Source organism: Oreochromis aureus, linkage group 22 (genome assembly GCF_013358895.1).
Source record: "Oreochromis aureus strain Israel breed Guangdong linkage group 22, ZZ_aureus, whole genome shotgun sequence".
NCBI classification, from domain to species: Eukaryota; Metazoa; Chordata; class Actinopteri; order Cichliformes; family Cichlidae; genus Oreochromis; species Oreochromis aureus.
This window is the reverse complement of record NC_052962.1, coordinates 22,610,304-22,637,474: the sequence shown is the minus strand read 5'-3', so window position 1 is coordinate 22,637,474 and position 27,171 is coordinate 22,610,304. Positions and strand designations below refer to the sequence as shown.

The 27,171-nt window shown below is 40.2% G+C and overlaps 3 protein-coding genes across 5 annotated transcripts; all 3 read left to right on the top strand.

Annotated features, from left to right (window-relative positions):
* The first annotated feature begins 855 nt into the window (after positions 1–855).
* LOC116320032 (zona pellucida sperm-binding protein 4-like) lies at positions 856–4,456 on the top strand. The gene is made up of 12 exons (XM_031739534.2): positions 856–1,060; positions 1,366–1,677; positions 1,761–1,876; positions 1,957–2,203; positions 2,270–2,392; positions 2,478–2,650; positions 3,224–3,321; positions 3,457–3,602; positions 3,704–3,881; positions 3,957–4,092; positions 4,252–4,326; positions 4,396–4,456. The coding sequence occupies exons 1-12, from the start codon at positions 916–918 to the stop codon at positions 4,402–4,404; spliced, it is 1,758 nt and encodes a 585-aa protein (XP_031595394.1). The 5' UTR covers positions 856–915; the 3' UTR covers positions 4,405–4,456.
* Positions 4,457–6,489: 2,033 nt separating this feature from the next.
* On the top strand, positions 6,490–14,214 carry LOC116319991 (cytosolic non-specific dipeptidase-like). Of its 3 annotated transcripts, none has more exons than XM_039606036.1 (12): positions 6,490–6,685; positions 7,842–7,920; positions 8,264–8,407; positions 8,502–8,664; positions 10,289–10,377; positions 11,343–11,543; positions 11,627–11,711; positions 11,806–11,966; positions 12,073–12,237; positions 12,686–12,827; positions 13,666–13,813; positions 14,014–14,214. In XM_039606036.1, the coding sequence occupies exons 2-12, from the start codon at positions 7,861–7,863 to the stop codon at positions 14,078–14,080; spliced, it is 1,425 nt and encodes a 474-aa protein (XP_039461970.1). In that variant the 5' UTR covers positions 6,490–6,685; positions 7,842–7,860; the 3' UTR covers positions 14,081–14,214. The 3 variants fall into 3 exon arrangements, with proteins under 3 accessions (XP_039461970.1, XP_031595347.2, XP_039461969.1); XM_031739487.2 differs by having other exon boundaries at positions 6,490–6,740; XM_039606035.1 differs by having other exon boundaries at positions 6,490–6,762.
* Positions 14,215–18,884: 4,670 nt separating this feature from the next.
* LOC120432687 (cytosolic non-specific dipeptidase-like) lies at positions 18,885–25,363 on the top strand. The gene is made up of 12 exons (XM_031739486.2): positions 18,885–18,956; positions 19,420–19,497; positions 19,890–20,033; positions 20,162–20,324; positions 21,834–21,922; positions 22,754–22,954; positions 23,068–23,152; positions 23,247–23,407; positions 23,518–23,682; positions 24,237–24,378; positions 24,823–24,970; positions 25,167–25,363. The coding sequence occupies exons 2-12, from the start codon at positions 19,438–19,440 to the stop codon at positions 25,231–25,233; spliced, it is 1,425 nt and encodes a 474-aa protein (XP_031595346.2). The 5' UTR covers positions 18,885–18,956; positions 19,420–19,437; the 3' UTR covers positions 25,234–25,363.
* The last annotated feature ends 1,808 nt before the right edge of the window (positions 25,364–27,171 follow it).

Here is a 27,171-nt window from a genome sequence, read left to right as displayed (position 1 = left end):
ATCTGTCTGCATGAATTTTGTAAATATGTTTTGAAGTTCTATATTGCCCTGGGTAAGCCCAGTGATGATTCACTATGTAAAGTCTTTTTTGTTTGGAAATATTTTGCTAAAATATGCAACAATAAAAAACAAAACAAAGAAAAGCTATAACAGAAACTGAGCAAGAAGTGATAAATGATGTGATTTTAAAAAGGCAAATAAAGAGGTTTTAAGGGAAGCTCGTTTTCTTCACCGGAAAAGTCAAAATTTTGGATTATTATCTTAAATTTGAGGTTTCGGTAAGAAAGTTGAGATTTTGGGATATTAACCCAACATTTGCATTTGGACTTTGCAGTTTTCTTCCACAAGCTTTTTGATCATCTCAGACACAAATATTGTCATAGGCGGAAAAGAAACCACTTTCTTCCCCGTTTCCTTATATATATAAATAGAAGCTACATTTTTTTAGTAATTAAAAATATTTTGTAAGTCCAATTTTCTTGACTCCTTTAGTGCAGAGGTCATTTGATCTTTCTCAGCGCCCCCAACTAGTCCAGCTAGTCCACTTCTTAAAGATGCCTGCGCCAAATTAAAACGAAAATAAATGTCAATCTAGAAAGATAAATTGTTGTGTTTTTGTTTACATCTAAGGTCTATGGCCAGCACAGAGAAACTTTAAGTGATTTAAAGATTTTTCATAGTTTCTAAAAAGAAATTGTCATACCCTATATAATAAAATATTGGTCAGTTTAATGTAAATTAAATGAATAGTAATTAAGGTTAAAAATAAATAAATAAACAGGCGAGTTTCCTTCCCGCCTGTAACGGGGCAGCAGGTGAAAAATCAGCAGCAGTCAGGTGCAATCAATTAAGCTGGAACCAGTACTTGTAGCGGGGCGCGAGGCTTTCTGTAGCTGCATGAGAGCTTTCGCGTGAATGGCTGGGTGCAGGCTCGAGCTCCTGTTAGTCCTGACTTGGACTCTGCTGCTGGTGTCCGTCCAGGGGTGGGAGCGCATAAATGAAACTCAGCTTCGCAGTTTGTATGAGCCCGGAGAGAGGGGCGAACCACATGACCCTACAGGTAAACGGCAGGGAGACTGTTTGGGCAGGTGTATTTGTTAGGATTATAGTTAACTCGATGCTTTTTTTGCGGTTGGATTATTCCAGGCGTTCTGAAGCTGAATGAACAGTAAACCACTGTTTTGTCACTTACGACTTGTGGCTTCTAACAGCTTGTTGGCTGACGGCTAATGGTGACAACCTACGATATAGATTTGAGAGGAATGAACATCAGGCTTATTACGCTACGCTTCTAGCTTTTCCTCCCCATATGAATGGGGTTTTGACCTTGTCATCAGTGACCTAACAACGACCTCTGTTGTCCAGATTACAGTAGTGGCCTTGACCAGGGTGAAGCTAAAATTCTTGAAGATGTGGTCCTTGAAGCCGAAGGTGTTGCCAGCAGTGAAAACTTTGACGCCGATGTTGACTATGATGACTTGGACATAGATGATTCTAGACCCACGCACTATGGTGGTGGTGTGGACCATGGGGTCAAGGTAAAATTTGAAGATGAGCCTCCAAGGAGCTGGCCAGGCAGTTGTAATCCAACTGCTTCTGATCTAGAAGTTGTTTGCAGTGAAAGTGGCTTCCAAATTACTCTGCCAACAAGACCTTTGAGTGCGGTCAAGGTGTTTGGTATGTACTTGGATTAGATTTTTAGATTTGTAATAGTTTGAATTGCTCGAGCTGATAAAACCTTGGGATGTACTTTTCTCCAGGCTCTGGGGACAGTCTGCTGCCTATTGTTGGTGCTCCAGAAAACTGTGGTTATGAAGTGGATCCGCTGAAGAACACCTTAACTGTAGCCTTCAATGGATGCAATGTGGAGCGGCATGTAAGTTGCTTAAGAGTTTCTCCCTTGACTGTTTTGCTTAACAGGAAATCATTAAACTTCATTTTACAATTTTATTATAGGCCAATGGCTTCAGTCTGCAGCTCTTGTACACCGATACACTTGGTCAGAAACGAGTATCGACCACATCTTGCAACAAGTTTGATCCAGACATGTTGCCACGTTCAGGTGGTGGGCCCTTGATGTGTGTTAAACTGGTCAGAGATCCAGAAGCGCTGGTTCCACCAGCAATGTTACCAGTTCCTCCTGTACCACAACCAGGATTGCCCCAACCAGCATTCCCTCAATCATCACCAACATTAAGACAAAGTGAGTGGTTTGTAGAAGATGCTTTGACATTATTCAGATGACACTAATTGTTTTTCCCTCATTCAGATTGCGGCATCCCTGTGGGAGAGCAGGTGAGATGTGGTCATTATGGAATATCTGTCTCAGAATGTCAGGCCATGGGCTGTTGTGTGAATTTGCTAGCATCTGTCTGCTACTACCCACTTGAAGGTAAGGATAGTTTTTGACAGATGGTATAAATGTTGAAGTTTTAAACCGTAAAACTTAAGTAGCTTTTTTTCTGTCCTTCCTGTAGAGTGCACAGTTGATCAACATTTTGTATTTGCCATTCGGTACAATTCTGCATCCATCCCTGTGGATCCTACCAGACTGATTGTTCCTGGAAATCCAGAGTGTAAACCAGCCATTGTTAACAACCAGGTTGCCATCTTTAAGTTCAAAGTTACAGAATGTGGAACCCATTCTTACGTAAGTTACCCCTCTCTTTACAGTGTAATTTCAATACATCAAGCAAAGTTGTTACTTGGCAAACTTTGTAGGAATGCTTTGACTTTGGACGCAACCTGGTATCTGTCCAAATCTGGAATAAGAATGCTTTGGTGGTTGACTTAGACTTTAGTATCTGCTACTGCAGGATTAATTTTAATGAGGGGTCATGACCAGCATCACCCTGATTTGCCACTGCAACAGCCTACACGCAATGGAGAAATGCTGGGATAACAAAGGGTGCAGATGGATGCCAGGATGGGGTCTAAATAGCAGGCAGCAGTACAGGGGGCAGTACTGCTGACAGATTGGGGGTTTATGTAGCTTAAACTGGAAGGATGTCTCTAGTATGACATGTCTGAAGCTTGTTGACTGTCTGAACTCGTCCAGTTGATTCCATCTGTCAGAATCAACTTTTAATCTAAACTGTCACTGGTATGAGGTTCTCCTAAAAGGTGCAAAGGTTTTGAGACACTTAGCTTTTAACGTGATGGCTTGTATTCTTGTAAATTGCACCTCAGCAAGTAAATCATCCAATATGACTTGTGTTGACAGGATGTTGGTGAGGTGACAATATACCTGGCTGAAGTGCAGAGTATTGTTCACGCTCTCAATCTAAAGTATGGTGTCATTACAAGAACTGATCCACTCAGGTTAGTGGCTTGCCCTATATTTTAATATGCAAACCAAAATCTAACATGCTATGAGGGGCAGGGGCACATGGTGAGCAGTATGCTGTATTCCAGACTGGCACATGGTATATTAATGGCTTATTTGATCTCTTTTAGATTCCTGATTGAGTGCCGCTATAACAAATGGGGCACTGCTCAGTCAATGGCTAGTGTTGGCTACATGGTGAAGACCCCACCTTCCAGTATGCCTTCTTCAGTCATCTCCAACAGTTTATATGGTGTCGAGTTGAGAATTGCTAAAGGTTGGGCATTGCATTGTCTTTCCAACAAACTACAGTAAGCAGGCTTGACAAACTCTGCTGGTGTGAAAACTCACTAAATGCCTTCTGTTAAATCCCAACAGATGAGACTTATTCAAGTTTCTATGACCATCACCATCAGCCCTTGCGGCTGCTCCTTGGCCGCCCTGTGTATCTTGAGTTGCGCCTCAGCTCTCCTAACGCAGATGCAATAATTCTTGTGAATTACTGCCTGGCATATCCTCGTTCTGCAAAAAATGCTCTGGTGCTAATCTATGAAGGGTAAGCACGACCATCAACCTTTTAGAGCTTGAAGGTTAGCTTGAACTACTGACCGCAAGTTATGCTTGTCTGCAGGTGTGCCAATCCTCATGATCCACATGTGTCCATACTTAAAGTCAGCAATGTTCCTGGAGTGAATCATGAAAAACGCTTTATAGTGAGTGCCTTCCAGTTCATGGATCAAAGGACAAACAAGTACCTAAATGAAGAGGTGAGTTGGAGAAGTTGATGCTGGAACAGTTCCTAATTTACGTGTGTTAACAAACTAAGGTTGTCTGGGTTCTAAGCAGAAAAATGGTTTTTAAAGTAAATGTTTGCCTTGGATGCTGAATAACTTTGTTTTACTCACATGGTGTTCATTCCCTGCCAGATTTATTTCATGTGCTCTGCAGAAGTTTGTCTGCCAGCAGAAAAGAGATGTGATGAGCGCTGCTTTGATGGGAGGGTGAGTCTCTAAATCTTGGTGATAATTTGCAACTTGTGTAATGGTCTAATCAAATTCCCTTTCTTCCAGGTTCAATAAGGATTTGATCTGGACACATTTAACTAAGAAAATAAAGCCTTTTTATTCACTATGCATGTGTCTTGTTATCTTTAAGAACTGCAAGGTATAACTAGTGTAGAATGCTTGGTGTGGGCCTCAGGGCATTTCAGATCCACACACTGAATTGTTATTTATTGAACTTATCAAGCACTAAAACACAACACAATTCAGTGATCATCCCTCAAAGACTGCGGTACATGCTATACAATGGAAACATTGAGCAAACAGATGAAATATTGTGTCTAGGTAAAATGATGACCATAAGTTTAGGGCAATTTCAAGTAATTCAGGCTTTCAAGTGTAGTTTGCCATCGTACTGCATTATGTACTCAAAGGGAACCTGGGTATGTCCTGGGGCCTCATTCCAGTGGGATGTGCTTGAAATGCCTGAGCTGATTCTTTTAGTCATGGAGTAGTGGGTCTGAGCCCCCCACTGATGGGTGAACCCATCAGACTCTGAGATGAAGACAAACTTTGGCCAAACTTGTAAAAAGCAGGGTGTGGAGGAAGAGCTGTAAAGGCAGTGTGACCTTGGTTGATTAGCACTTAAATGTGATTTGATCACATTTCACACAGTGAAATGTGAAGCTGCACCAGTGTTGGCCTGTTGCTGTCGATTCCTCAGATTCTCATTGTGCCTGACTGCACAGCCATATTGATCACACAACCTGAAAATCATCTTGCAATCAAAATAAATACTTGATACAATGCCTTATGGTCATTGCTTCAGCTGTCAGTTTAAGACTTTTTTTTTTTTTTTTTTTTTTTTCAGAAGTACAAGTAATTTTAATTGTCTTTATAGGTGTATACCTGGCAGACCCTTTTGATAATTCATTGGTGACATCCAAGTGGTCCCACAAATCTAAAGGAATCTGGCTTTTATCACTGTAGCCTCCGCTTTTCCCCCCAGTGGTTGATGTTGGTTTCATAACACACAATTTTAAAAGCTTCCCCTCTTTTGGCCTGTCATTTGCATGAGGCGGCTTGTCATTAACAGGCCTTAATTTTATATATAGGTTATTTATACAATGCCAGTCATCTTTAAAGCTTCCTGACATACACCCATCTTGCAAATCGGGTTAAAAGTATAAGTATCCATCAGTAAATGACCTAAAGCTATGTGCTGTTAACACGTAGACTACATCATTTAAGCTCCCATATAAATTTATAGAAGTTTTCAGTGAGCTCGATCCATTTACAGTTTTGTAGGAGCCATATGAGTTGTTCCTTTTTTGGATTAAGTAGGTTGGTTAAAAATGCACACATTGTATTGGTGCACGGGTGTGGGGCGTGACTCATGGGTGTGTTAGGTGATAAATGTGGTTGCACTCACCTGTTCGCTGCACCTGATGTTGAGCAGAAAGGTTGGTAGGGTGAGCATGAGGGGAAACCTTCTGTTGACCGCATCTCGAGTCATTTTGATGCATTTTTTTATGCAACTTGAGTTTAGTTTAGTGCACTAATTTATGCCATAGCCAGAGGTTGTAGTTTGGCATAGTAATTGGTGTAATGTTCGTAAGTTGCATTCGTGTTTGTTTGTGCAGTCTGTGCATTTGTATCATGTTTTGATCCCATGTACTGATTTTGTATAGTGGACAATAAAATGTGGAATTAAAGGAGCAAATAGTACAGAAGTCTGTCTCGTGTGTTTATTGTTGCGCGTCATCTGTGTCATGTTTAGCCTGCCGCGGCCGTTGGTTGGAAGAGCCGCAACAATAATTTTGTAAGAAATATATTTGTATGAATATGCATGTAAAGTCCTTTATACAAACCAGAGGAACTAAAAGTCCACTATACTTAAAATATTGAAAGCTTTTTTTCTCCCCCATGTGTCATACTGCTTAACATTAGACTCCTTAAATATTTTTGTCTTTCAACTTTATTTCGTGAACTTGAACATGCAAAGAAACAGAAATACAACCATGTCTGTGTGGTGGTGGTAGGTAAAATAAAAAAGCATTTTTTTTTTTTTTTTTGTCATTTTTAACAAACGGGAGAACAATTGTGAAGTAAATGTTTGTTTTTTCTGATGAGACGACCGTGACGAAGCAGCTTCCGATGACCCATAATTCTTTGCGCTTTGAACCAGCTCATCTGGTGGGTTGTTGTTTTTACCCTCCGAGTTGAATCGCTTTGGGTTCCCCCCCCAAAAAACGAGTAGCTTTTGTTTTTCTTTTTTTTTTGTCTTTTCTTTTTTTTTCTTTTTTAAACTGCAGACCCCACAGAGTTGTCGATAGCAAATACAGGAAGTCTTTGTCAGGTGAGAAGGGCCCGGAGTCACATGTTTGCATCAGCTGATCTGGAATAAAAACACAGTAAGTCTGTTTGACAAGACAGGTAGGTTTGGTAGATTTTAATATTTCTCTTTGCAGTTTAGAAATGACCAAAGTATTTGTCGGAGAGGGCTAGATCAGCTCTCGGTCACATTAACCCAGTCAGCAGATACAACGGCAATGACCCGTTACCTACCTATTTTGCATCCGCTTAGCTTAGCCAACTTAGTTTCGCTTCACTTGCCATTTTACCACCTCATTATTCGTGTTTCATAGCATGCTGTACAAAACCCGCTAGTACTAAGTCTAAAACGGTATATCCGCTTAAAAAAAAAAAAGAAGTATATTAACTGTTACATCTAAGTCTCTCTGCCTATTTTGCATGGAAATATTCAGATATATGGTCTAGAGGAGTGGTCGTACAACAACAAGGGCGAGTCCAAATTTCAGTGCACACCTGTGGAAAGTAACCTCCGTGTGTGCTGATGTTTTCATGGCCCTCTTTCAGTTTCTCACTCAGGACGAAACGGTTTAATTGTTGTTTATGGCTTTCTTCACACAATTAAGCGATCTTTCAACCATACCCTACCCAATTGTTGTTTTAATACTAATAAATAAACAAAATGTATTATCTTTTGTGCAGATCTGATTATAATGTTTGGTCGCCACACAATTCAAAGGCGTTAATGCGTCAGATGATATTTTCTATTATAAGTAAATTTAGCTTAAACAGTACTTTAAATGCAGTTAATCAGTAAGTTCAACTCCCTTAATTTACTGCATGAACGTGCGGCTATTTAGGTTATCTGATAAGTGTACAAGCAGAGACTAGAAGGCACAGAACTGAGCATTAACCTTTACTGTGTCAATTATTGTAACTTTGTATTATGAGCCTCACATTTCTTGACATTTTCTTGCTATTTTGTTCTGAAAGCCTGGTGTTAAAGCCCTGATCAGCTGCAGCTGTAGATCTGAGAAATTATGATGTGAAACAAGGTTAAGTCTCATGACCTAATGTGCACGATGGGAGCTGCAAATTCAGCAGCAGTCAGCAGATTTGCAGGAAGGCGTGGTCTTTGTCCTCTCATAAGATTGCACAAACCCAGAGGTGGACTCACACCAGTCTGCTTGTTTAACCCTCAGATCCCATTGCTGGCACAAAATGGCTCATCTCACAGAATTTTTCAAGTATGTGGACGACCACCAGGACCTGTATGTGCAGGTAAGATCACTCAGGAAAAATATAATAGTTATGCTAGACTCAATGTAAGACCTCTTGGCTGTTTAATCATTGTATGGTTGTCACTGTTAATGGCTTGTTGAACTAACTTTAAACTGGACAGCATTGTAACTCATTCACTTAAGCTGGCACTATAGTAGATGCCAACTATAAAACCAGTTTTCCTGATAAGATTCAGCGATATTATAACTGCTGCGTTAGTTAAATTTTGTAGAAGGTCTGATGTCCTAAGAATCTCTTGCTGTGGCTCTTTTTTGAGCATGAAGAAAATGCCTAAAACACCCATTTTAATTTCTTTAAATCACTTTTTCATAATTGTTCTCAGCGCCTCGCTGAGTGGGTGGGTGTCCAGAGTGTTTCTGCTTGGCCTGAGAAGCGCGGGGAGATCAAAAAAATGATGGAGATGGCAGCCAAGGACATCGAGAGGCTGGGAGGGACTGTGGAGTTGGTGGACGTTGGCAAGCAGAAGGTCTTACACTGGTTACATTTGTTAATGCATTAATGATTTGTATATTGCATTATCTTTTTTACTTCAATTTCACCATAATTCATGATTCACGCAGCTTCCCTCGGGAGAGGAGATCCCCCTGCCTCCTATCATCCTGGGGCAGTTAGGATCAGACCCAGCCAAGAAGACGGTGTGTATTTACGGGCACCTTGATGTTCAGCCAGCAAACATCGATGATGGCTGGGACACAGAGCCTTTCACTCTGGTGGAGAAAGACGGTAAGAGGAGAATACTTTTGGCCTGCGTCCTGCACAAAACAACCCTGGAGCTGTTTCTGTATGAGCTAGAAAGTTATGCGAGTAACTGAAGTCAGCTGGAACGCACTTTGGGCTTGTAAAAATAGATGAAAATTAAAACTTCAAGGCTACTGTATCCAGCTGTTTGTAAGTTACACCAGGTAGTTTTTGGTTTAGCAAAGTTATAATATCAAATATGACTGAAAAATGAGCTGCAGTACTGCCTGTAGATAGAATAGATGGCAAAACTAAAAGAAGAAGGAGAAGAAGATGAACTAATTTTCTAAGATGAATAAAGCTGGTCAATTACGATAAGAACATTGTAAAAAAAAAAAAAAAATGATGAGGACAGAGTATTTTAGTGGTCTTAAATGAACAGAGATTACAGAAAACAAATCCAGTCAGCAGGTAGGTAGTGCAAGATGAGAATGCTATATGGCACTATCACTAAGAGAAAGCGTGCCATCAACAAGCTAAACTATGTAGACTGCGAATGTTTCTGACATGCAAAGACGAGTAACACAAAACAAGTCACAGGAACGTCTTGAGAGCTTGAAAAAACAAGGCAGCTGGCCTTCTTTAAGTTTGCAAAGACATTTCACCTCTCATCCAAGAGGCTCCTTTAGTTCTAAAAACAAATGGTTGTGTGTCCCACGTATTTAACCCTTAGTCGGCGTTATATCCTTTCGAGATGGCCCTGAGACGCGTTGATCATGTCATCACCTGACATGAGAAAAGGCTCATCTTGGCTCAGGTCATTACAATCACTTGGTCGTTACAATGACTGGAGATTAGTCGAAAAACCACCTTGCCTCTGCTCAACAACCATAGTTGGAACAGAGGTGATAGATTACAACACCAGCTGTCAGCCACCTCCAATGTAGGCTTGAGACCCAGGTGCTTCAACCCACATTCACACCTGGCCTTAGGCGATCTCAACAGGCTGCAACATCAATAACATCAAACTCTCTCTTTGGTGTTTAAATTGGTTAAATTATATTTAAATGTTCTTCAAGCTTTAATCAGTCTTCTGCTTGCAGTAACAGCTAGCAGCATGTTTCCAAAGTCCAGCCCAGTTAGCTCATCTTTCGTTAGTGCTGCAGTCTTATCGGCAATCTTCTCAGTTGAACCCATAAAGTTATTATTAGAAGCTTTTGGAGCAGACTCAGCTTGTGAAAAGGCAAAAAGGCCCAATTGAGACGTTCTTTAGATGTTCTGAATGTCGTATTATTATGACACATATTTGCATTTAAACAGACATGGAGGGATGTTAAAAAGCTTTTTGCTTCCTTAAAGTTCTGGTTTGTTAGACTCAGCATGCGTGATCTTGTGCGTTTTGAGTCAGCTGACACAAAATGCCACATCCTCTTCCCCCGTCTCATTCCTGCCTGCTCAGCTGTGTTAGTGCTGCTTATGTCACATTTTACAAAAACTTGCTGCAGACCTTTTTTAAAAAAAAATCATGAACAAGGGTTTCATATTGTGACACATAATCTTAGTCATGATTTAAACAAGCTTATGTAATAAACATAACCTTAGTAACATTTTTCAACTCCACTATCTTCTCATTAGAACCTTGAAACTGAAAAAAGTTTCCTTTTTGTAGGTAAGCTCTATGGAAGAGGGTCTACTGATGACAAGGGACCAGTGTTGGCCTGGTTTAACTGCATTGAAGCGTATCAGAAGATTGGAAAGGTACAGTTACTGCCAGATTTAAGCTGGCCAACAAAAGGTGTTTCAAGTTCAGATAGTTTAAAGATGATATATTTTAGTGTGTCTTAAAAAAACTGTTTGAACAGTGACTTGAAACGCTTGAAATTACTGACAGGAGTATATTGAGGTGTGATGGCTTATTTCAGAATCTGTAAACTTACACCGCTACTTAGATTATTATCAAGGTTTTTGTTTTGTTTTTGTATAGTGATAATAAAGGAGAACAGCTACTATACAGCACTGTATTCTAAAATGATATGTGGGTCATTCATATCACACATAAGATCAATTATATGCTTAGTTTGGACTCATGCTCAGTTTTATTATTAAAACTCATTGTGAGAAATGTAAAACCTGCGTAATAATATTAAGTATTAGTAAGTGTATTTTGGGGTTATGTAGGTTGTATTTGAATTATTAATGTGCATAATTAGAAATAAGTTAATAAAAACAAAGCCTTGCAACATGGAACAGCTAAGTACACGGCTGCATTGCCACACTGATTAATCGTCATTCTTAGAAATGGATTATCTCTGTGTTAAAGTACACCACTGATTTGCAGATCACTTGTTGATCGCTTCAGAGCTGTCAGCAGTAAATGTCTTGGTCAAAGGTCCCGGGGTAGGATTGTCTTAGGCAGGAATCACTTAATGTTTAAACTGAAGCACATCGTCTTTGCTTTTTCCTGAATTGTACTGGACTGTACTTTAAAGCCTTAAAGGAAAGTTCACGCGTAGCAAAGGCTGGAGATAAAATATCAACAGTCAGCATGTGCAGGGAGTCCAAATTAAAAATATGAGATTACTCAACTATTTTATGTTTAGAAAATGAGAAAAAACAGATTCACAATGAGCCTGAATTTAAACTTGAACCAGTGACCAAATTTTAGTCTGCTGATTTTTTTTTTTTTCTTTTTTCCTTCTTATGCATCTCTCTTCTTGTTGCAGGACCTTCCCATCAACATCAAATTCTGCTTCGAGGGGATGGAGGAATCTGGATCTGAGGGTCTGGATGATCTTGTGTTTTCTAGAAAGGACACTTTCTTTAAAGATGTGGACTACGTCTGCATCTCTGACAACTACTGGCTGGGCAAGAACAAACCCTGCATCACCTACGGTCTGAGAGGAATCTGCTATTTCTTCCTTGAGGTGAAGTCCTGTTGGATTACTGTTGGTGGGGAGACACATAAGCTGTGTATTTTAAAATAATGTTTTATGTTCCAAACTTCAAGGTGGAGTGTGGTGGAAAGGACTTGCACTCAGGGGTGTTTGGTGGCTCTGTTCATGAGGCCATGACTGACCTCATCGCACTTATGGGCAAGTGAAGCTGATAATTGTGATTTTTAGTCTCACACACCTTATTTTACACCAGTTTAGAGTTTTAATCATGTGTTTGTGACTTCCTGCACAGGCTCCCTGGTTGACAAAAGGGGTAAGATTTTGGTTCCTGGGATCTATGACAGTGTGGCGCCTCTGACAGCAGAGGAGCAAAAGCTGTACGAGAAGATCGACTTCGACTTGGATGAGTACTGTAAAGATGTGGGGGTTGGCCGGCTGCTGCATGACACAAAGGCAAAGAAATTATTTATGTTTGCATCACTCATTGGTGGAAATGTGCGGTACAACTTGGGGTCATCCACATTTTTGAACCTATTTTTCTTTATTTCTTCCACCATAGGAGCAAATCCTCATGCACCGTTGGAGATATCCTTCTCTTTCCCTTCATGGTATTGAGGGGGCTTTCTCTGAAGCAGGAGCCAAGACGGTTATTCCTCGCAAGGTCATCGGCAAGTTTTCCATCCGCCTTGTGCCTGACATGGACCCTAAAGCTGTGGAGAAGCAGGTAAACACTGTGATAGGTCACAATGATGGCATATAGCACTCACTTAAATAGTGTAGCAGAAGTCGCTCTGTATCTCTGCCACTTATTGGTAGTTTGTTGCTCAGGTAATTTGCTCAGCTATGCATTGTTTTTTTTTTTTTTAAAGAAGTGTGTAAAAGAAATTGCAATGTATAAAAATGAGAAATATTATGAATATATTAAATTATGAAGTAAAAAAAAATGTGGAGTGATTTAATTTGAATGAAGGTAACTTTATTTAGACAGAAAACCAATGTCACAGGTCATAAAATACACAGGAATTAGAATATACCTGCATAGAATTAGGAAAACCAACCAATCAAGTCAGTTTCTTTTGCCTCACCTAATACAGTTCAACCCTTTGCACACATAGTGAGCACCAGGTTGTTTCTGCATAAAAGCTCCAACAAGTTATCTTCCCCTCTTCAAGGTCATCGATCACCTGCAGAAGAAGTTTGCTGAACTGGGAAGCCCCAATAAACTGAAAGTGAACATGGGCCATGGGGCAAAGGCCTGGGTCTCAGACTTCAACCACCCACACTACATGGCAGGGAGAAAGGCCATGAAGACAGGTACAAGGACTTAATGATAAAAGCTGTTAGATTAAAGAAGGAGTTCACTCAATCTCACCCATTTCTGTTGTCTTGATACAAAGTCGAAATCACTTCTGTGTTTATTGTATTACAAAAGTGTAAAACACTTTCTCCTGCTATAATACAACTGACTTTATTACAGTTTACATTGTGATGCTTTTTCTTTAAGAGAAATCAAATATTTTGTCATGTTTCAGCTCCTGCCCTCGGGCAGATGTTTCAGGACGTTAAAAACAAAGACAAGCAAATTTATTATCCAAAGACCTTGTACATATTGTGGCGAGCTCAGACAAGGAGGAGACAGAGCTGCTATTCCTGCCTTAGCCAAAATGCTAAGCTACAGGGAGGACAGCCTTTTATTACAAACACCCATTCACACACCACAGCAGTGAGAGGTGGTAAACTGGCACAGCCATCTAACTCATGGTGCTCTGCTAGCCGCACCAAACACAGAACACACAGCAGCATTAATGTTACACACTAACACAAAACTGGTGAATCAACACCTGATAACTCTAACTGCTGTTATAACACTAAAACTTAGAACACGTTAACATCAGCTATACAGTAAAGTCCATAAGTCCTCGGGCCAGTGGCCCCTCCCCCTAGACCAATGAAATATCTTTATAAGCTTTTCTGTTATATGCATATTTTTGTGGACGTTTTTAAGGGTTTTTTTCACGTATTTTCACTGATAGGATTATATCCAGTTTTGATGTGACAACAAAAATATTAGTATCATTATTATTTTTGTTATTATTATTATTAAAATTGTTATTGCTTTTCGCATTGTTTTTTCCTCCTCGCTGTGCTGTAGTCTTCGGGGTCGAGCCTGATCTGACGCGCGAGGGTGGCAGCATCCCGGTCACCCTGACCTTCCAGGAGGCCACAGGCCGTAATGTCATGCTGCTTCCTGTAGGGTCCTCTGATGATGGAGCTCACTCTCAGAATGAAAAGATCAACAGGTTGGTCACAGCTCACACCGTTTCACTTCTTTTGAAATGTGTAACAAGTAGGAACTATTGATAAAATGGATGAAATCTTGCGGTAAATGAAGAGGATCATGTTTATCATCTCCAGATTATTTCTGTGTTAAACTTAATCACAGGTAAAGTGAGTTTTTTAATTATAAACTGTTATCATGGCTTTATTTCTCCATTTTCAGATCAAACTACATTCAGGGAGTCAAGCTGCTGGGAGCATACTTCCATGAGGTCTCTCTGCTGGAGTGATTTGATGGTGTCTCATAATGACAGGTGTAAAATATGCTCATCCTTCATTTCAGTACATAAACTTTGTGGGTTTACCTTTCACAATGAACGGTTTTATACACCCTGCTGATAATAAAAGTGTTTTTCTTACTTTGTTTGAGTTGTCCTCTTTTGTTTTTGTTCTTTTCATGATGTAACAGGATTTACTTTTTAAGCAGTGCACTGCTTACCATGTGGATCATAACCCACAATAATACTGCCAGGTCTCTCTTGGAACTGAGATTTTTAATCTCAATGAGATTTTTACCTGGATAAATAAAGGACTAATAAAAAATAATAATAATAATAATGTTGGTACGCTTAATTTAGAAGCTGTCAAATGTGTTTGAGGCATCAGTGATAGCAGCATGACCAAATGCTGTTATTGTATTAGTGTTTTCCACATCACAGCATTAAAAAAGCACAATCAGTCTTGCATTCATAGTGTAATTTGAATGTGTCGATATATGTTGAAGCTTGCCCAATGTAAACAGATGTTGAATGTCCAATTCTACAAATGAGTGTGCTTGTCCAGTCAGCCCTGTTGTTCTGTGATTTCTGACATTTATTGACTTTATGTTACTTTAGGAAAGATAAATCTGGGTGAGTTTATATCACAAACCTAGATAATGCCATTTCCTGAGAGCAGGATGAAAATACCACCAGGTATTCTGATTGCAGTCCATGGTGTTAATCAAAAGGTGTAATGATGATACATACCACTATTTATTCATTTACTGTATGCTATTATATTTACTAGTTCATAACCCAGCCATGGGGGCTTCCAACAAACCAGTGTACTTTTAGTACCGGTCCCAAAACCTGTGGCCAGAATCTAATGGTAAAGTCTTCTTTGAGGCGACCGTGGTTCAGGGGGCTGGGAAGCTCATCTTGTAACCGGAAGGTTGCCGATCTGATGTCCAGCTCTGTCTGTCTTGGTTGTTGTGTCCTTGGGCAAGACACTTCACCTACTGCCTACTGGTGATGGCCAGAGGGGCCGATGGCGTGATATGGCAGCCTCGCTTCTGTCAGTCGACCCCAGGACAGCTGTGGCTACAACTGTAGCTTGCCTCCACCAGTGTGTGAATGTGAGAGTGAATGAATAGTGGAATTGTAAAGCGCTTTGAGCATCTCGAAAAGCGCTATATAAATGCAATCCATTATTATTATTGTTTAGAGGTCTTCTTGACACAGAACAGCTGAGCTTTTGCACACAGATTTCACAGGTTTACTCGCTGAAATAGTTTGTAACGTAGCAGCCCTCCTCTGGATGAATCCTTCCTCCCTCCTTTAGATCCTGTTTTACAATTTTAAATCAGATAAGTCACTCTGAGGGTAAATAGAAGCTCCAGCAGCTCTGTGCTAAGGAAACAAGGTGCATTTGCTTAGTCTAAACTATGATAGAAAGAAAATCATCACATTTTTATTTTCACTGCACTGTATCTGGGATGATGTTGTTTAAAGTAAGTTGCGGTACAGAATATTTTATTAATTGAAATTTAACATCAGAGTGAGTGAGTAACATCTAAGAGATGCTCTGTTAGAAGGTGTTAATAGGTGAACTGGATAGGTAGTATTTCTCTCATCACAGGTAGCTAACTTGCACACGTTTCACTATATATCCTTCAAGCTTGGGTTGAAATTACAAGACTACATGAATTACCCTTTAAAGCATTATGGAAAATCTCTACTACGACTGTTACAGAAACGAATCAGCAGATCTACATTAAGGCAGCAGTGATCACTGAGATGCATGTTTACAAATGAACAGTTGCAAGAAGCATTCCTCTCCATGGAGAAGGAGATTAGAGGCAAAGGTCATGGCAGAATGGAGGGAAGTTCCCCAAGTATTGGAGCTACAAAAAGGTGCAATGAAGAAAGAGGAAGTACAGCAAGCTGTCCATACCTGGGGCCTTGGAAACCGCCAATAAAGAGCCCTATTAGAACACTTCGCTCTCGCACTGCAGGCTTACTTGTTGTTCCTAGAGTAAGTAAAAGTAGAATGGGAGGGAGAGCCTTCGGTTTTCAAGCCCCTCTTCTGGAAACAGAACAGAACTGAACAGGATCCAGTAACAATCACTGTGGCAGATATCTAAGAAAATGTCTTCAGTATGAAGAGTTGGACAGCACCAGGACTGAACATGATTCACACCTACTGGCTGCACTCTGTGAGTGTCTGGCAGCACAAATGAACCAGTAGTTAGTAGATGAGACACATCCAAAATGGCTAACTGAAGGCCGGACAGTCCTGATTCCTAAGGATCACCATAAGGGACTGGTCCAATCCAAGTACCAGCCAAAGACCTGCCTCAGTACCAAATGGAAGCTTCTGTTTGGCATCATAGCGGCTAAGATGAACAGGCATATGGCTCAATACTTGAGCGGGGCACGGAAAGGAATTGGCAGGAACACCAGAGAGGTGAAACACCAGCTGATGATAGAAAGCACAGTCGCCCGAGACTGCAAGATCAGGCTCACCAACTTGTGCATCGCCTGGATTGACTATATAAATCCTATGACTCGATGCCCCACACCTGGATCCTGGAATGCCTTGAGCTATACAAGATCAACAGGATCCATCAGAAATTTGATGGCGTTTTGGCGAACATCAGTCCAGCTTCAAGCCAACTGATTTAACAAGGAGGTGGTCTGTCCGCACTGCTGTTCCACATAGGCCTGAACCCCCTCAGTGAGATCATTGACAAGACTGGCTAGGAATACCAACTACAGAAATGCGAAATCATCAGCAAATCCTCTACATGAATGACAGCAAGCTGTATTCCAGGAGTGAACGAGAATTCGAATCACTGATCCACACCACTAGGATCTACAGCAATGACATTGGAATGTGATTCGGACATTGGATAAGTGTATTTGGATGGTAACAAAGAGAGGGAGGGTAGTTAGAACTGAGGGGATTGTACAACCAGAAGGCAACATTGCAGACATCGAGAACAGCTATAAGTACCTGGGACATCCACATAGTAACGCAAGTCCTGAAAAGTCAGCTGAATGGGTAGAAGAAGGTCCGGGCAATTAACACCTACGCTCTACCGGTGATCAGATACCCTGCTGGGATAATAAGCTGACCAAAGAAGGAGACAGAAGCAACTAACATCAAGAAAAGGAAGCTCCAGAGCATGCATGGACATGCATGGCATGCAAGGAAGGACACTGAGGAGTAGTGAGTGTCAAAATCACTGTCCAGGTTGAAGGTGAAGGCAACAGACCCCCAAGCTGGGTGAGTGGCTCCAGCAGATCCCAGGAACAACACCTGAGATCTTACTAGATTAATAAATGAATGAACCATACGCACAGAAGGATTAGATTATTAAAGTGTTTTTTATTTCTATACTTGGCTATAATTATTCTCACCGACACTGCTGTAAGACAGCAGCTAAGACAGCTAAGAGTAAAGATAAATAGTTGAAATGACAATAAAGGTTTTGACCAGCAGGGGGGGTTGTGTGAACATAAAGTCTCGAGAAATGAAACCTTTTTTTTAACCAATTGGTTGGAAAGCTTCGAGGCTTCATCTCACCATCACTAGTATCAATATTATCTTCAGACAACAATAAAGATATTTTAATTAAAACATAACAAAAGCCTTTGTGCCTGATCTTGAATCTCTGTTTCTGCAACATAAATCAGGAGCCAACATTTTTCCCCACCTCGACAAAAGGTCGACTTTACCTGTACACAGCTGTTCACTCCGTCAGCTGTTTAACACCTGTTGCTAATTTAGGAAACACACCCACGTTAACTGGTGATAGTCACAGTGTGATGTGCCGTGTGACAGCCGTATGCTCAGCGTAACATGACGTCATCGCAGTAGTCTGAAAACATTGACAGCTGCAGGCAGAGGTGTGTGTGATGTGGTGAACACAAAACTCGTTGAGCGGTCTAACATCCGCTCTGAGTGTGCTGTAGTTTTTTTTTATATCACGCAAAAGCGTGTGGGAACAATAACAAAGGCAGTAAGAGCATTTATCAAACACTTTAACCCAGTGGTTCCGAAAGTGGAGGGGGCGCGTAAAATAAAATAATTACACCACAAAGATGGTTTGTTTATTGGTTTATTTTATTGCAACCTGTAATTTATTGCAGTTTATTTTTATTTGTTTAATTGTTTTTTTCCCCTCTTCCTCGTTGTTTTCTTTAGTTTTGCACATGTGGTTCAGCTACCTAATTTCGCTGTGCAAGAAACCGCCCAATGACAATAAAAGCTCTAAATCAAAGTCTAAGTTTACAAAGGTTTGAGGTGTGGAATAAACTACAATAGAGTTTGAAAGCAAAATATGGGTGTGTGTGGTTGGAGGATGTGTTTGTGTCGGGGGGGACAAGATTCTTGTAAAATAAAGGGGGGCTAGCAAAAGAAGTTTGGGAACCACTGCTTTAACCTATCAGCGCACACACCTTCAGCCTGGTCTTTGGGGTTTAGCGTCCCCCGATAAAATCACGTGCACTTTACTCTTTTTTCAAATCTAAAACAAAACAAAACAAAACAAAACCAACAAGCACACCTATGCATGTTTAAAGACGAAATATTGACTGCGTTCTCCTGGTATGTTAGCGGCTCCTGAAAAGCAAGTCTAGCACACCAGTTAATCTGAAACACCGGAATAAAAACAAATTAAGTCTGTTTTATGTGACAGGTAGATTTTAATGGTTCCCTTTGCAGTTCAGACATGCCCAGGGAACTTATTTGTCAGAGAGGGCTAGATAAGGTTAAGCCAACAGCTATGGCATGTTACCTACCTGATTTGCTTTCGCTTTACTTAGCGATTACACCCAAGATACTTTCACTTCACTTGCCATTGTTGGCATTCAGTGCACACCTGTGGAAAATTACCCCGATGTGAGTATTTCATAGTTTATTTTCAGATTCTCACTCAGCATGACACAATTTAATCGTTATTTATGGCTTTCTTGACGCAATTAAATGACATTTGACCTCGTCAAAAAGGTTATCAATCATCCCACGCTAACTGCTGTTTGTACTAACAAATAATAAAAAAATAAATTCCATATTTAAACTTTTGTGCAGATCTGAAATGAGAATTCTCTTTTATTGTCATTTTATGGTAAAGCTTTGTAACGTAAGCCTCATACGTGTTGGCTTTTTTCTCACTGTTTTGTTCTGAAAGCCCGCAGCTCCAATCGGCTGCAGCTATAGTTCAGCAAAATTATGAAGTGAAACTAGTTTGGCTGGAAATCTCATCATTTACATGAAGTGCATGCGTGCATGAAGGATTTGTCCTCTCATAAGATCGCTCAAACCCAGTCGTGGACTCAAACCAGTCTGCTTGTTTAACCCTTAGCTCCCATCACTACCGAAAATGGCTCATCTCACTGAACTTTTCAAGTATGTGGACGACCACCAGGACCTGTATGTGCAGGTAAGATCAGAGAAAGAAAAAGTAAGAAAAAACAATATAGTGCAGCTGCTTAATCATTCCGTTTTTTGCATGATTGTCACTTGTTTTAATGGCTTATTGAGCTAACTGAAAACTGGACAGATTTGCAACTCCTGCACTTAAACTGGGATTCTAGTAGGTTCCAGCTGTAAAACCCGTTTTCCTGATAAGATTCGGTTATATTTTAACTGCTGCTCGAATCAAATTTTGTGGGTCTGATGTCCTAAGAATAACTCATTGTGGCTCATTCTTTTGCAATAAGTAACTGCATGAAATAGTAAAAAAAAAAAGAAAAGAAAAGGGAAAAAAAGGTAAAATCTATATAAAAAACCCATTTTAATTTCTTTAAATCACTTTTTCATAATTGTCCTCAGCGCCTGGCTGAGTGGGTGGGTGTCCAGAGTGTGTCTGCTTGGCCTGAGAAGCGCGGGGAGATCAAAAAAATGATGGAGATGGCAGCCAAGGACATCGAGAGGCTGGGAGGGACTGTGGAGCTGGTGGACGTTGGCAAGCAGAAGGTCTTGCACTGGTTACATTTGTTAATGGATTAATGATTTTTATACTGCATTATCTTTCTTTACTTAAATTTCACCATAAATGGACCTTGTTTTTAAATGGTCACTCAGATTAAGTTTCATTCACGCAGCTTCCCTCAGGAGAGGAGATCCCCCTGCCTCCTATCATCCTGGGGCAGTTAGGATCAGACCCAGCCAAGAAGACGGTGTGTATTTACGGGCACCTTGATGTTCAGCCAGCCAACATCAGTGACGGCTGGGACACAGAGCCTTTCACTCTGGTGGAGAAAGACGGTAAGAGGAGAATACTTTTGGCCTGCGTCTTGTACAACACAACCCTGGAGCTGTTTCTGTATGAGCTGGAAAGTTATGCGAGTAACTGAAGTCAGCTGGAACGCACTTTGGGCTTGTAAAAATAGATGAGAATTAAAACTTTAAGGCTACTGTATCCAGCTGTTTGTAAGTTACACCAACCAGTTTTTTGGTTTAGCAAAGTTATAATATCAAATATGACTGAAAAATGAGCTACAGTACGGCCTGTAGATAGAATAGATGGCAAAACTAAAAGAAGAAGGAGAAGAAAAGCATAAAGGTAGTTAGTTACTATCAGAACATTGTAATAACCTGATGAGGACTCAGTGTTTTAGTTTTAATTTAGATTACAGAAAACAAATCCAGTCAGCAGGTTGGTAGTGCAGGATGAGGAAGTGTGGAGTGAGGTGTGTGAATCCTGTAAGGTAGCATAACTAAGAGAAAACACGGTATCAACAAGCTTTACTATGTAGACTGGGAACACTGGGTGAATGTATTTTTAACAGGCAAAGATAAGAAACACAAAACAAGTCACAGAAGGGTCTTAAAAACATGAAAAAAGAATGCTGTTGGCCTTCTTTAAGTTTTAAACTCTCATCCAAGAGACTTCTTCAGTTCTACAAACAAATGGTTGTGTGTCCCAGGTATTTAACCCCTAACAGTTTTTCTCAGGTGGTCCTGAATGTTGTTGATCATGCGAGTCATTTCATTAGCCAAGGTGTGAAGAAAACAAAAGATGTGGGCCATTACCATCATATGAGTTTAAGGTTGAGAATTTGCCCAAACACTTCCATTTAGCAAAGGTTCAAAGATTGTGCAAAGGTTCACATGACAGAATGGTGAAACAGACTCGGCTTGTGAAAAGGCAAAAAGGCTCAAGTGAGGCGTTTTCCCTTGTGAGTCATGACTGGTCCTTTATTTCACAGACTCTGCATTTGTTTGTGCACATAACTAAGTAACTGCAGCATTCCTGAATTGGTGTCTATGCTTTGTTATGCTCCACACAGTAATGCAAAAGCTGCACCTGAATAATTTTAACCCTTTAAGGCTTCTTTGTTTTGTGTTAAACAACACAGATTGACTCTGTTGTGTACAATCTTACAGACCTAACCAGTTTTTGCTGCTCTTTTAGAGCTTCTTTATGTTGCATCAATACAGTACATATTTGCATTTAAACAAACTTTTTCGATGGGACAGGTAGGACAGGTTTTTTTTTGAGCTACAAAATTGAGCACGCGTGGTCTTGTGTGTTTTCTGGTAAGAGTCTGCTCAGTTGTGTTAGGGCTGCTTATGTCACATTTTACAAAACCTGCTGCAGACCTTTTTTTGTATCATAAACAAGGATTTCATATCATTAACCCTAACCTCCAAGTTTAAAATCAAGGCCTGTGGTGTGCTGACTATGTAATAAACATAACCTTAGTAACATTTTTCAATGCCAATAATTTCTCATTAGAACCTTGAAACTGAAATAAAGTTTTCTTTTTGTAGGTAAGCTCTATGGAAGAGGATCTACTGATGACAAGGGTCCAGTGTTGGCCTGGTTTAACTGCATTGAAGCATATCAGAAGATCGGAAAGGTACAGTTACTGCCAGATTTAAGCTGGCCAGCAAAAGGTGTTTCAAGTTCAGATAGTTTAAAGATGATATGATATTTTAGTGTGTCCTAAAAAATCAACCCTGTGGCTTGACATGCTAAGCTGGGTGTGTTTGAACACTAAATTGAAATTACTGACAGGAGTATACTGAGGTGTGAATTTTTATTCCAGTATCTGAAATTGTATACCATTACATAGAATCTTATCAAGGTTTTTCTTTTGTTTTTGTACACTGATGATAAAGCAGAATAGCTACTATACAGCACTATTCTAAAAGGATATGTGGGTCATTTGTATCATTTTAAAAATATTATTTTAGCCTGATCTGTTGAATGCAGTTATAAGGCAGTTTTTCCTTACTTGCTGCTTTCTGATATGGCTCTCTGGATCTTCTGATAAAATTAGAGTAAATCCTTAGCAGGAATTTTATTAATGGGTGTTTAGTCAGAAAAAATAAATCCCAGCTGGTAAATGTACAGTATTTGTTTTTATCTACATAATAATTATCACACATAAAATCATCAGTTATATCCTTAGTCTGGACTAGTGTTCAGCTTTGTTAGCTCGTTGTGAGAAATGTAAAACATGCATTCCTGCTACCTACTATTTACATTTATTCAGTGGAGCACCCACAATTTCATTGTAGATGTACAATGACAATAAAGTGCTATTCTATTCTATTCTATTCTATTCTATTCTATTACTGTGTTAAAGTACACCACTGATTTGCAGATCGTTTGTTGTTAAGAGATTATTTCAACTGTAGAAAATGGGCCTGAATTTTTTTCTTATGTATCTCTCTTCTTGTTGCAGGACCTTCCCATCAACATCAAATTCTGCTTCGAGGGGATGGAGGAATCTGGATCTGAGGGTCTGGATGATCTTGTGTTTTCTAGAAAGGACACTTTCTTTAAAGACGTGGACTACATCTGCATCTCTGACAACTACTGGCTGGGCAAGAACAAACCCTGCATCACCTACGGTCTGAGAGGAATCTGCTATTTCTTCCTTGAGGTGAAGTCCTGTTGGATTAGTGTTGGTGGGGGGTGGGGACAGTGTTTCATTATCAGAGGGGCAAATGAGCTTTTCGTGTATTTTAAAATAATGTTTTATGTTCCAACCTCAAGGTGGAGTGCGCTGAAAAGGACTTGCACTCAGGGGTGTTTGGTGGCTCTGTTCATGAGGCCATGACCGACCTCATCGCACTTATGGGCAAGTGAAGCTGATAATTGTGATTTTTAGTCTCACCAACCTTGTTTTACAGCAGTTTAGAGTTTTAATCATGTGTTTGTGACTTCCTGCACAGGCTCCCTGGTTGACAAAAGGGGTAAGATTTTGGTTCCTGGGATCTGTGACAGTGTGGCTCCTCTGACAGAAGAGGAGAAAAAGCTGTACGAGAAGATCGACTTTGACTTGGATGAGTACTCTAAAGATGTGGGAGTTGGCCGGCTGCTGCATGACACAAAGGCAAAGAAATTATTTATGTTGTTCGCATCACTCATTGGTGGAAATGTGCTGTACAATTTTGGGTTATTCATTTTTTATAAACCTATTTTTCTTGATTTCTTCCACCATAGGAGCAAATCCTCATGCACCGTTGGAGATATCCTTCTCTTTCCCTTCATGGTATTGAGGGGGCTTTCTCTGAAGCAGGAGCCAAGACGGTTATTCCTCGCAAGGTCATCGGCAAGTTTTCCATCCGCCTTGTGCCTGACATGGACCCCAAAGTTGTGGAGAAACAGGTGAACATTGTGATAGGTCACAATGATGACATACAACACTCACCTAAATCAAGTTATCTTTTTACAATCAAACAGTTACAATGTAGCAGAAGTCGCTCTGTATCTCTGCCGCTTATTGGTAGTTTGTTGCTCAGATGATTTGCTCAGCCATGCTTTTTTTAAGAAGTCTGTGAAACAAACTGCAATGTATGGGAATGAGAAATATTATGATTATATTATGTAGTAAAAAACTGTGGAGTGATTTAATGTGAATGAAGGTAACTTTATTTAGACAGAAAACCAATGTCACAGGTCATAGCACTGAAATATACAGGCAAACCAACCAATCAAGTCACTTTCTTTTGCCTTCCCTAATACACTTCAACCCTTTGCACACACAGGGAATTTATTAGACCTGACTCTGAATTAACATGACAAAGAGATGTAGTTACATTTTACTACCTAAATCTGAGCCTGGACTGACTGTGGGCCACTTGGAAGTAGCCACATGATTAGCTTCAGTTTGTTTCTGCATAAAAGCTCCAACAAGTCTAAGTTATTTTTCCCTCTTCAAGGTCATCGATCATCTGCAGAAGAAGTTTGCTGAACTGGGAAGCCCCAATAAACTGAAAGTGAACATGGGCCACGGGGCCAAAGCCTGGGTCTCAGACTTCAACCACCCACACTACATGGCAGGGAGAAAGGCCATGAAGACAGGTACAAGGACTTAATGATAAAAGCTGTTAGTTTAAAGGGGAGTTCACTCAATCTCACCCATTTCTGTTATTTTGCTAAAAGGTCGAAATCAGTTGTGTTTATTATATTACAAAAGTGTAAAACACTTTCTCCTGCTATGATACAACTGACTTTATTACAGTTTACATTGTGATGCTTTTTCTTTAAGAGAAATCAGATATTTTGATGTTTCAGGACATTAAAAACAAAGACAAGTAAATTGTTTTATCCAAAAGCCTTGTACATATCTTTATAAATTCTTTGTTATATGTATGTTTTTGTGAACATTTTTAAGTCTTTTTCAGACATTTTCACTGATAGGAAGTTTTGTTATGATCAAAAAAAAAAAAAATCTTATTTTCATTCTTATTCCTATTACATTGTGACTGCTTTTCACATTGTTTTTTCCTCCTCGCTGTGCTGTAGTCTTCGGGGTCGAGCCTGATCTGACTCGCGAGGGCGGCAGCATCCCGGTCACCCTGACCTTCCAGGAGGCCACAGGCCGTAATGTCATGCTGCTTCCTGTAGGGTCCTCTGATGATGGAGCTCACTCTCAGAATGAAAAGATCAACAGGTTGGTCACAGCTCACACAGTTTCACTTCTTTTGAAATGTGTAACAAGTAGGAACTATTGATTGATGAAATCTTGCAGTAAACGAAGAGGATCGTGTTTATCATCTCCAGATTATTTCGATGCTAGAACGTAATCACAGGTAAAGTGAGTTTTTTAATTATAAACTGTTATCATGGCTTTATTTCTCCATTTTCAGATCAAACTACATTCAGGGAGTCAAGCTGCTGGGAGCATACTTCCATGAGGTCTCTCTGCTGAAGTGATTTGATGGTGTCTCATAATGACAGGTGTAAAATATGCTCATCCTTCATATCAGACCATAAACTTTGTGGGTTTACCTTTCACAATGAATGGTTTTATACACCCTGCCGATAATAAAAGTGTTTTTCTTACTTTGTTTGAGTTGTCCTCTTTTGTTTTTGTTCTTTTCATGATGTAACAGGATTTACTTTTTAAGCAGTGCACTGCTTACCATGTGGGTCATAACCCACAATAATACTGCCAGGTCTCTCTTGGAACTGAGATTTTTAACCTCAATGAGATTTTTACCTGGATAAATAAAGGACTAATAAAAAATAATAATAATAATAATAATGTTGGTAAGCTTAATTTAGAAGCTGTCAAATATGTTTGAGGCATCAGTGATAGCAGCATGACCAAATGCTGTTATTGTATTAGTGTTTTCCACATCACAGCATTAAAAAACTACAATCAGTCTTGCATTCATAGTGTAATTTGAATGTGTCGATATATGTTGAAGCTTGCCCAATGTAAACAGATGTTGAATGTCCAATTCTACAAATGACTGTGCTTGTTCCCGGTCCAGTCAGCCCTGTTGTTCTGTGATTTCTGACATTTATTGACTTTATGTTACTTTAGGAAAGATAAATCTGGGTGAGTTTATATCACAAACTTAGATAATGCCATTTCCTGAGAGCAGGATGAAAATACCACCAGGTATTCTGATTGCAGTCCATGGTGTTAATCAAAAGGTGTAATGATGGTACATACCACTATTTATTCATTTACTGTATGCTATTATATTTACTAGTTCATAACCCAGCCATGGGGGCTTCCAACAAACCAGTGTACTTTTGGTACCGGTCCCAAAACCTGTAGCCAGAATCTAATGGTAAAGTCTTGTTTGGGGCGACCGTGGTTCAGGGGGATGGGAAGCTCATCTTGTAACCGGAAGGTTGCCGATTCGATGTCCAGCTCTGTCTGTCTTGGTTGTTGTGTCCTTGGGCAAGACACTTCACCTACTGCCTACTGGTGATGGCCAGGGGCTGATGGCGCGATATGGCAGCCTCGCTTCTGTCAGTCTGCCCCAGGGCAGCTGTGGCTACAACTGTAGCTTGCCTCCACCAGTGTGTGAATGTGAGAGTGAATGAATAGTGGAATTGTAAAGCGCTTTGAGCATCTCGAAAAGCGCTATATAAATGCAATCCATTATTATTATTGTTTAGAGGTCTTCTTGACACAGAACAGGTGAGCTTTTGCACACAGATTTCACATTTTTAGTCGCTGAAATAATTTGTAACGTAGCAGCCCTCCTCTAGATGAATCCTTCCTTCCTCCCTCCTTTAGATCCCGTTTTACAATTTTAAATCAGATAAGTCACTCTGAGGGTAAATAGAAGCTCCAGCAGCTCTGTGCTAAGGAAACAAGGTGCATTTGCTTAGTCTAAACCAGAGGTTCCCAAAGTGTGGGGCCCGCCCCCTAGGGGGGGCGCAGAGCCATTGCAGGGGGGGCGCGATATGAAAAGAAAAAAGAAAAAAAGAAGAGCGCTTGGACACTGTGGACAGGTTTTTGACGGGGTTCCCACATAAATGCAAAGCAGGAGATGAAGCATCGCCAAATATGTTTCCAAATCAACTTCCTTCCAAGCCAAAGACAGGAAAATATGGTGAAGCATATCTTCCCTTTGGCTTCACCTGCACAAGTGCCAAGGTAGGTCTCCCCTGCAAAATTAGTTTCCCTGCGTCGGGAGCAGCGCTGGGCTCTCCAAATCACGGACAAACAGGATCCCACATTCTTGATTTTTAGTTCACAAACACTTCTTGTAATGACTAACTACTCCTGACATGTTGAACATGTTAGCTCTTTATGCAGTAAAGTTACAGCGGGATACAAATAATATCAGGCTGATCCTGCCGTAATTTGTTCCCCCTGTTCAAATCACGGACAAACAGTATCCCACA

Coding starts and splice junctions, on each gene's coding strand:
- LOC116320032 (XM_031739534.2), top strand. CDS start 916: ATGGCTGGGTGCAGGCTCGAGCTCCTGTTAGTCCTGACTTGGACTCTG. Junction 1,678..1,760: donor GAGTGCGGTCAAGGTGTTTG/GTATGTACTTGG, acceptor ACTTTTCTCCAG/GCTCTGGGGACAGTCTGCTG. Junction 3,322..3,456: donor ACAAGAACTGATCCACTCAG/GTTAGTGGCTTG, acceptor GATCTCTTTTAG/ATTCCTGATTGAGTGCCGCT.
- LOC116319991 (XM_039606036.1), top strand. CDS start 7,861: ATGGCTCATCTCACAGAATTTTTCAAGTATGTGGACGACCACCAGGAC. Junction 8,665..10,288: donor CACTCTGGTGGAGAAAGACG/GTAAGAGGAGAA, acceptor TCCTTTTTGTAG/GTAAGCTCTATGGAAGAGGG. Junction 11,712..11,805: donor TGACCTCATCGCACTTATGG/GCAAGTGAAGCT, acceptor CTTCCTGCACAG/GCTCCCTGGTTGACAAAAGG.
- LOC120432687 (XM_031739486.2), top strand. CDS start 19,438: ATGGCTCATCTCACTGAACTTTTCAAGTATGTGGACGACCACCAGGAC. Junction 23,683..24,236: donor CCAAAGTTGTGGAGAAACAG/GTGAACATTGTG, acceptor TCCCTCTTCAAG/GTCATCGATCATCTGCAGAA. Junction 24,971..25,166: donor CAGAATGAAAAGATCAACAG/GTTGGTCACAGC, acceptor CTCCATTTTCAG/ATCAAACTACATTCAGGGAG.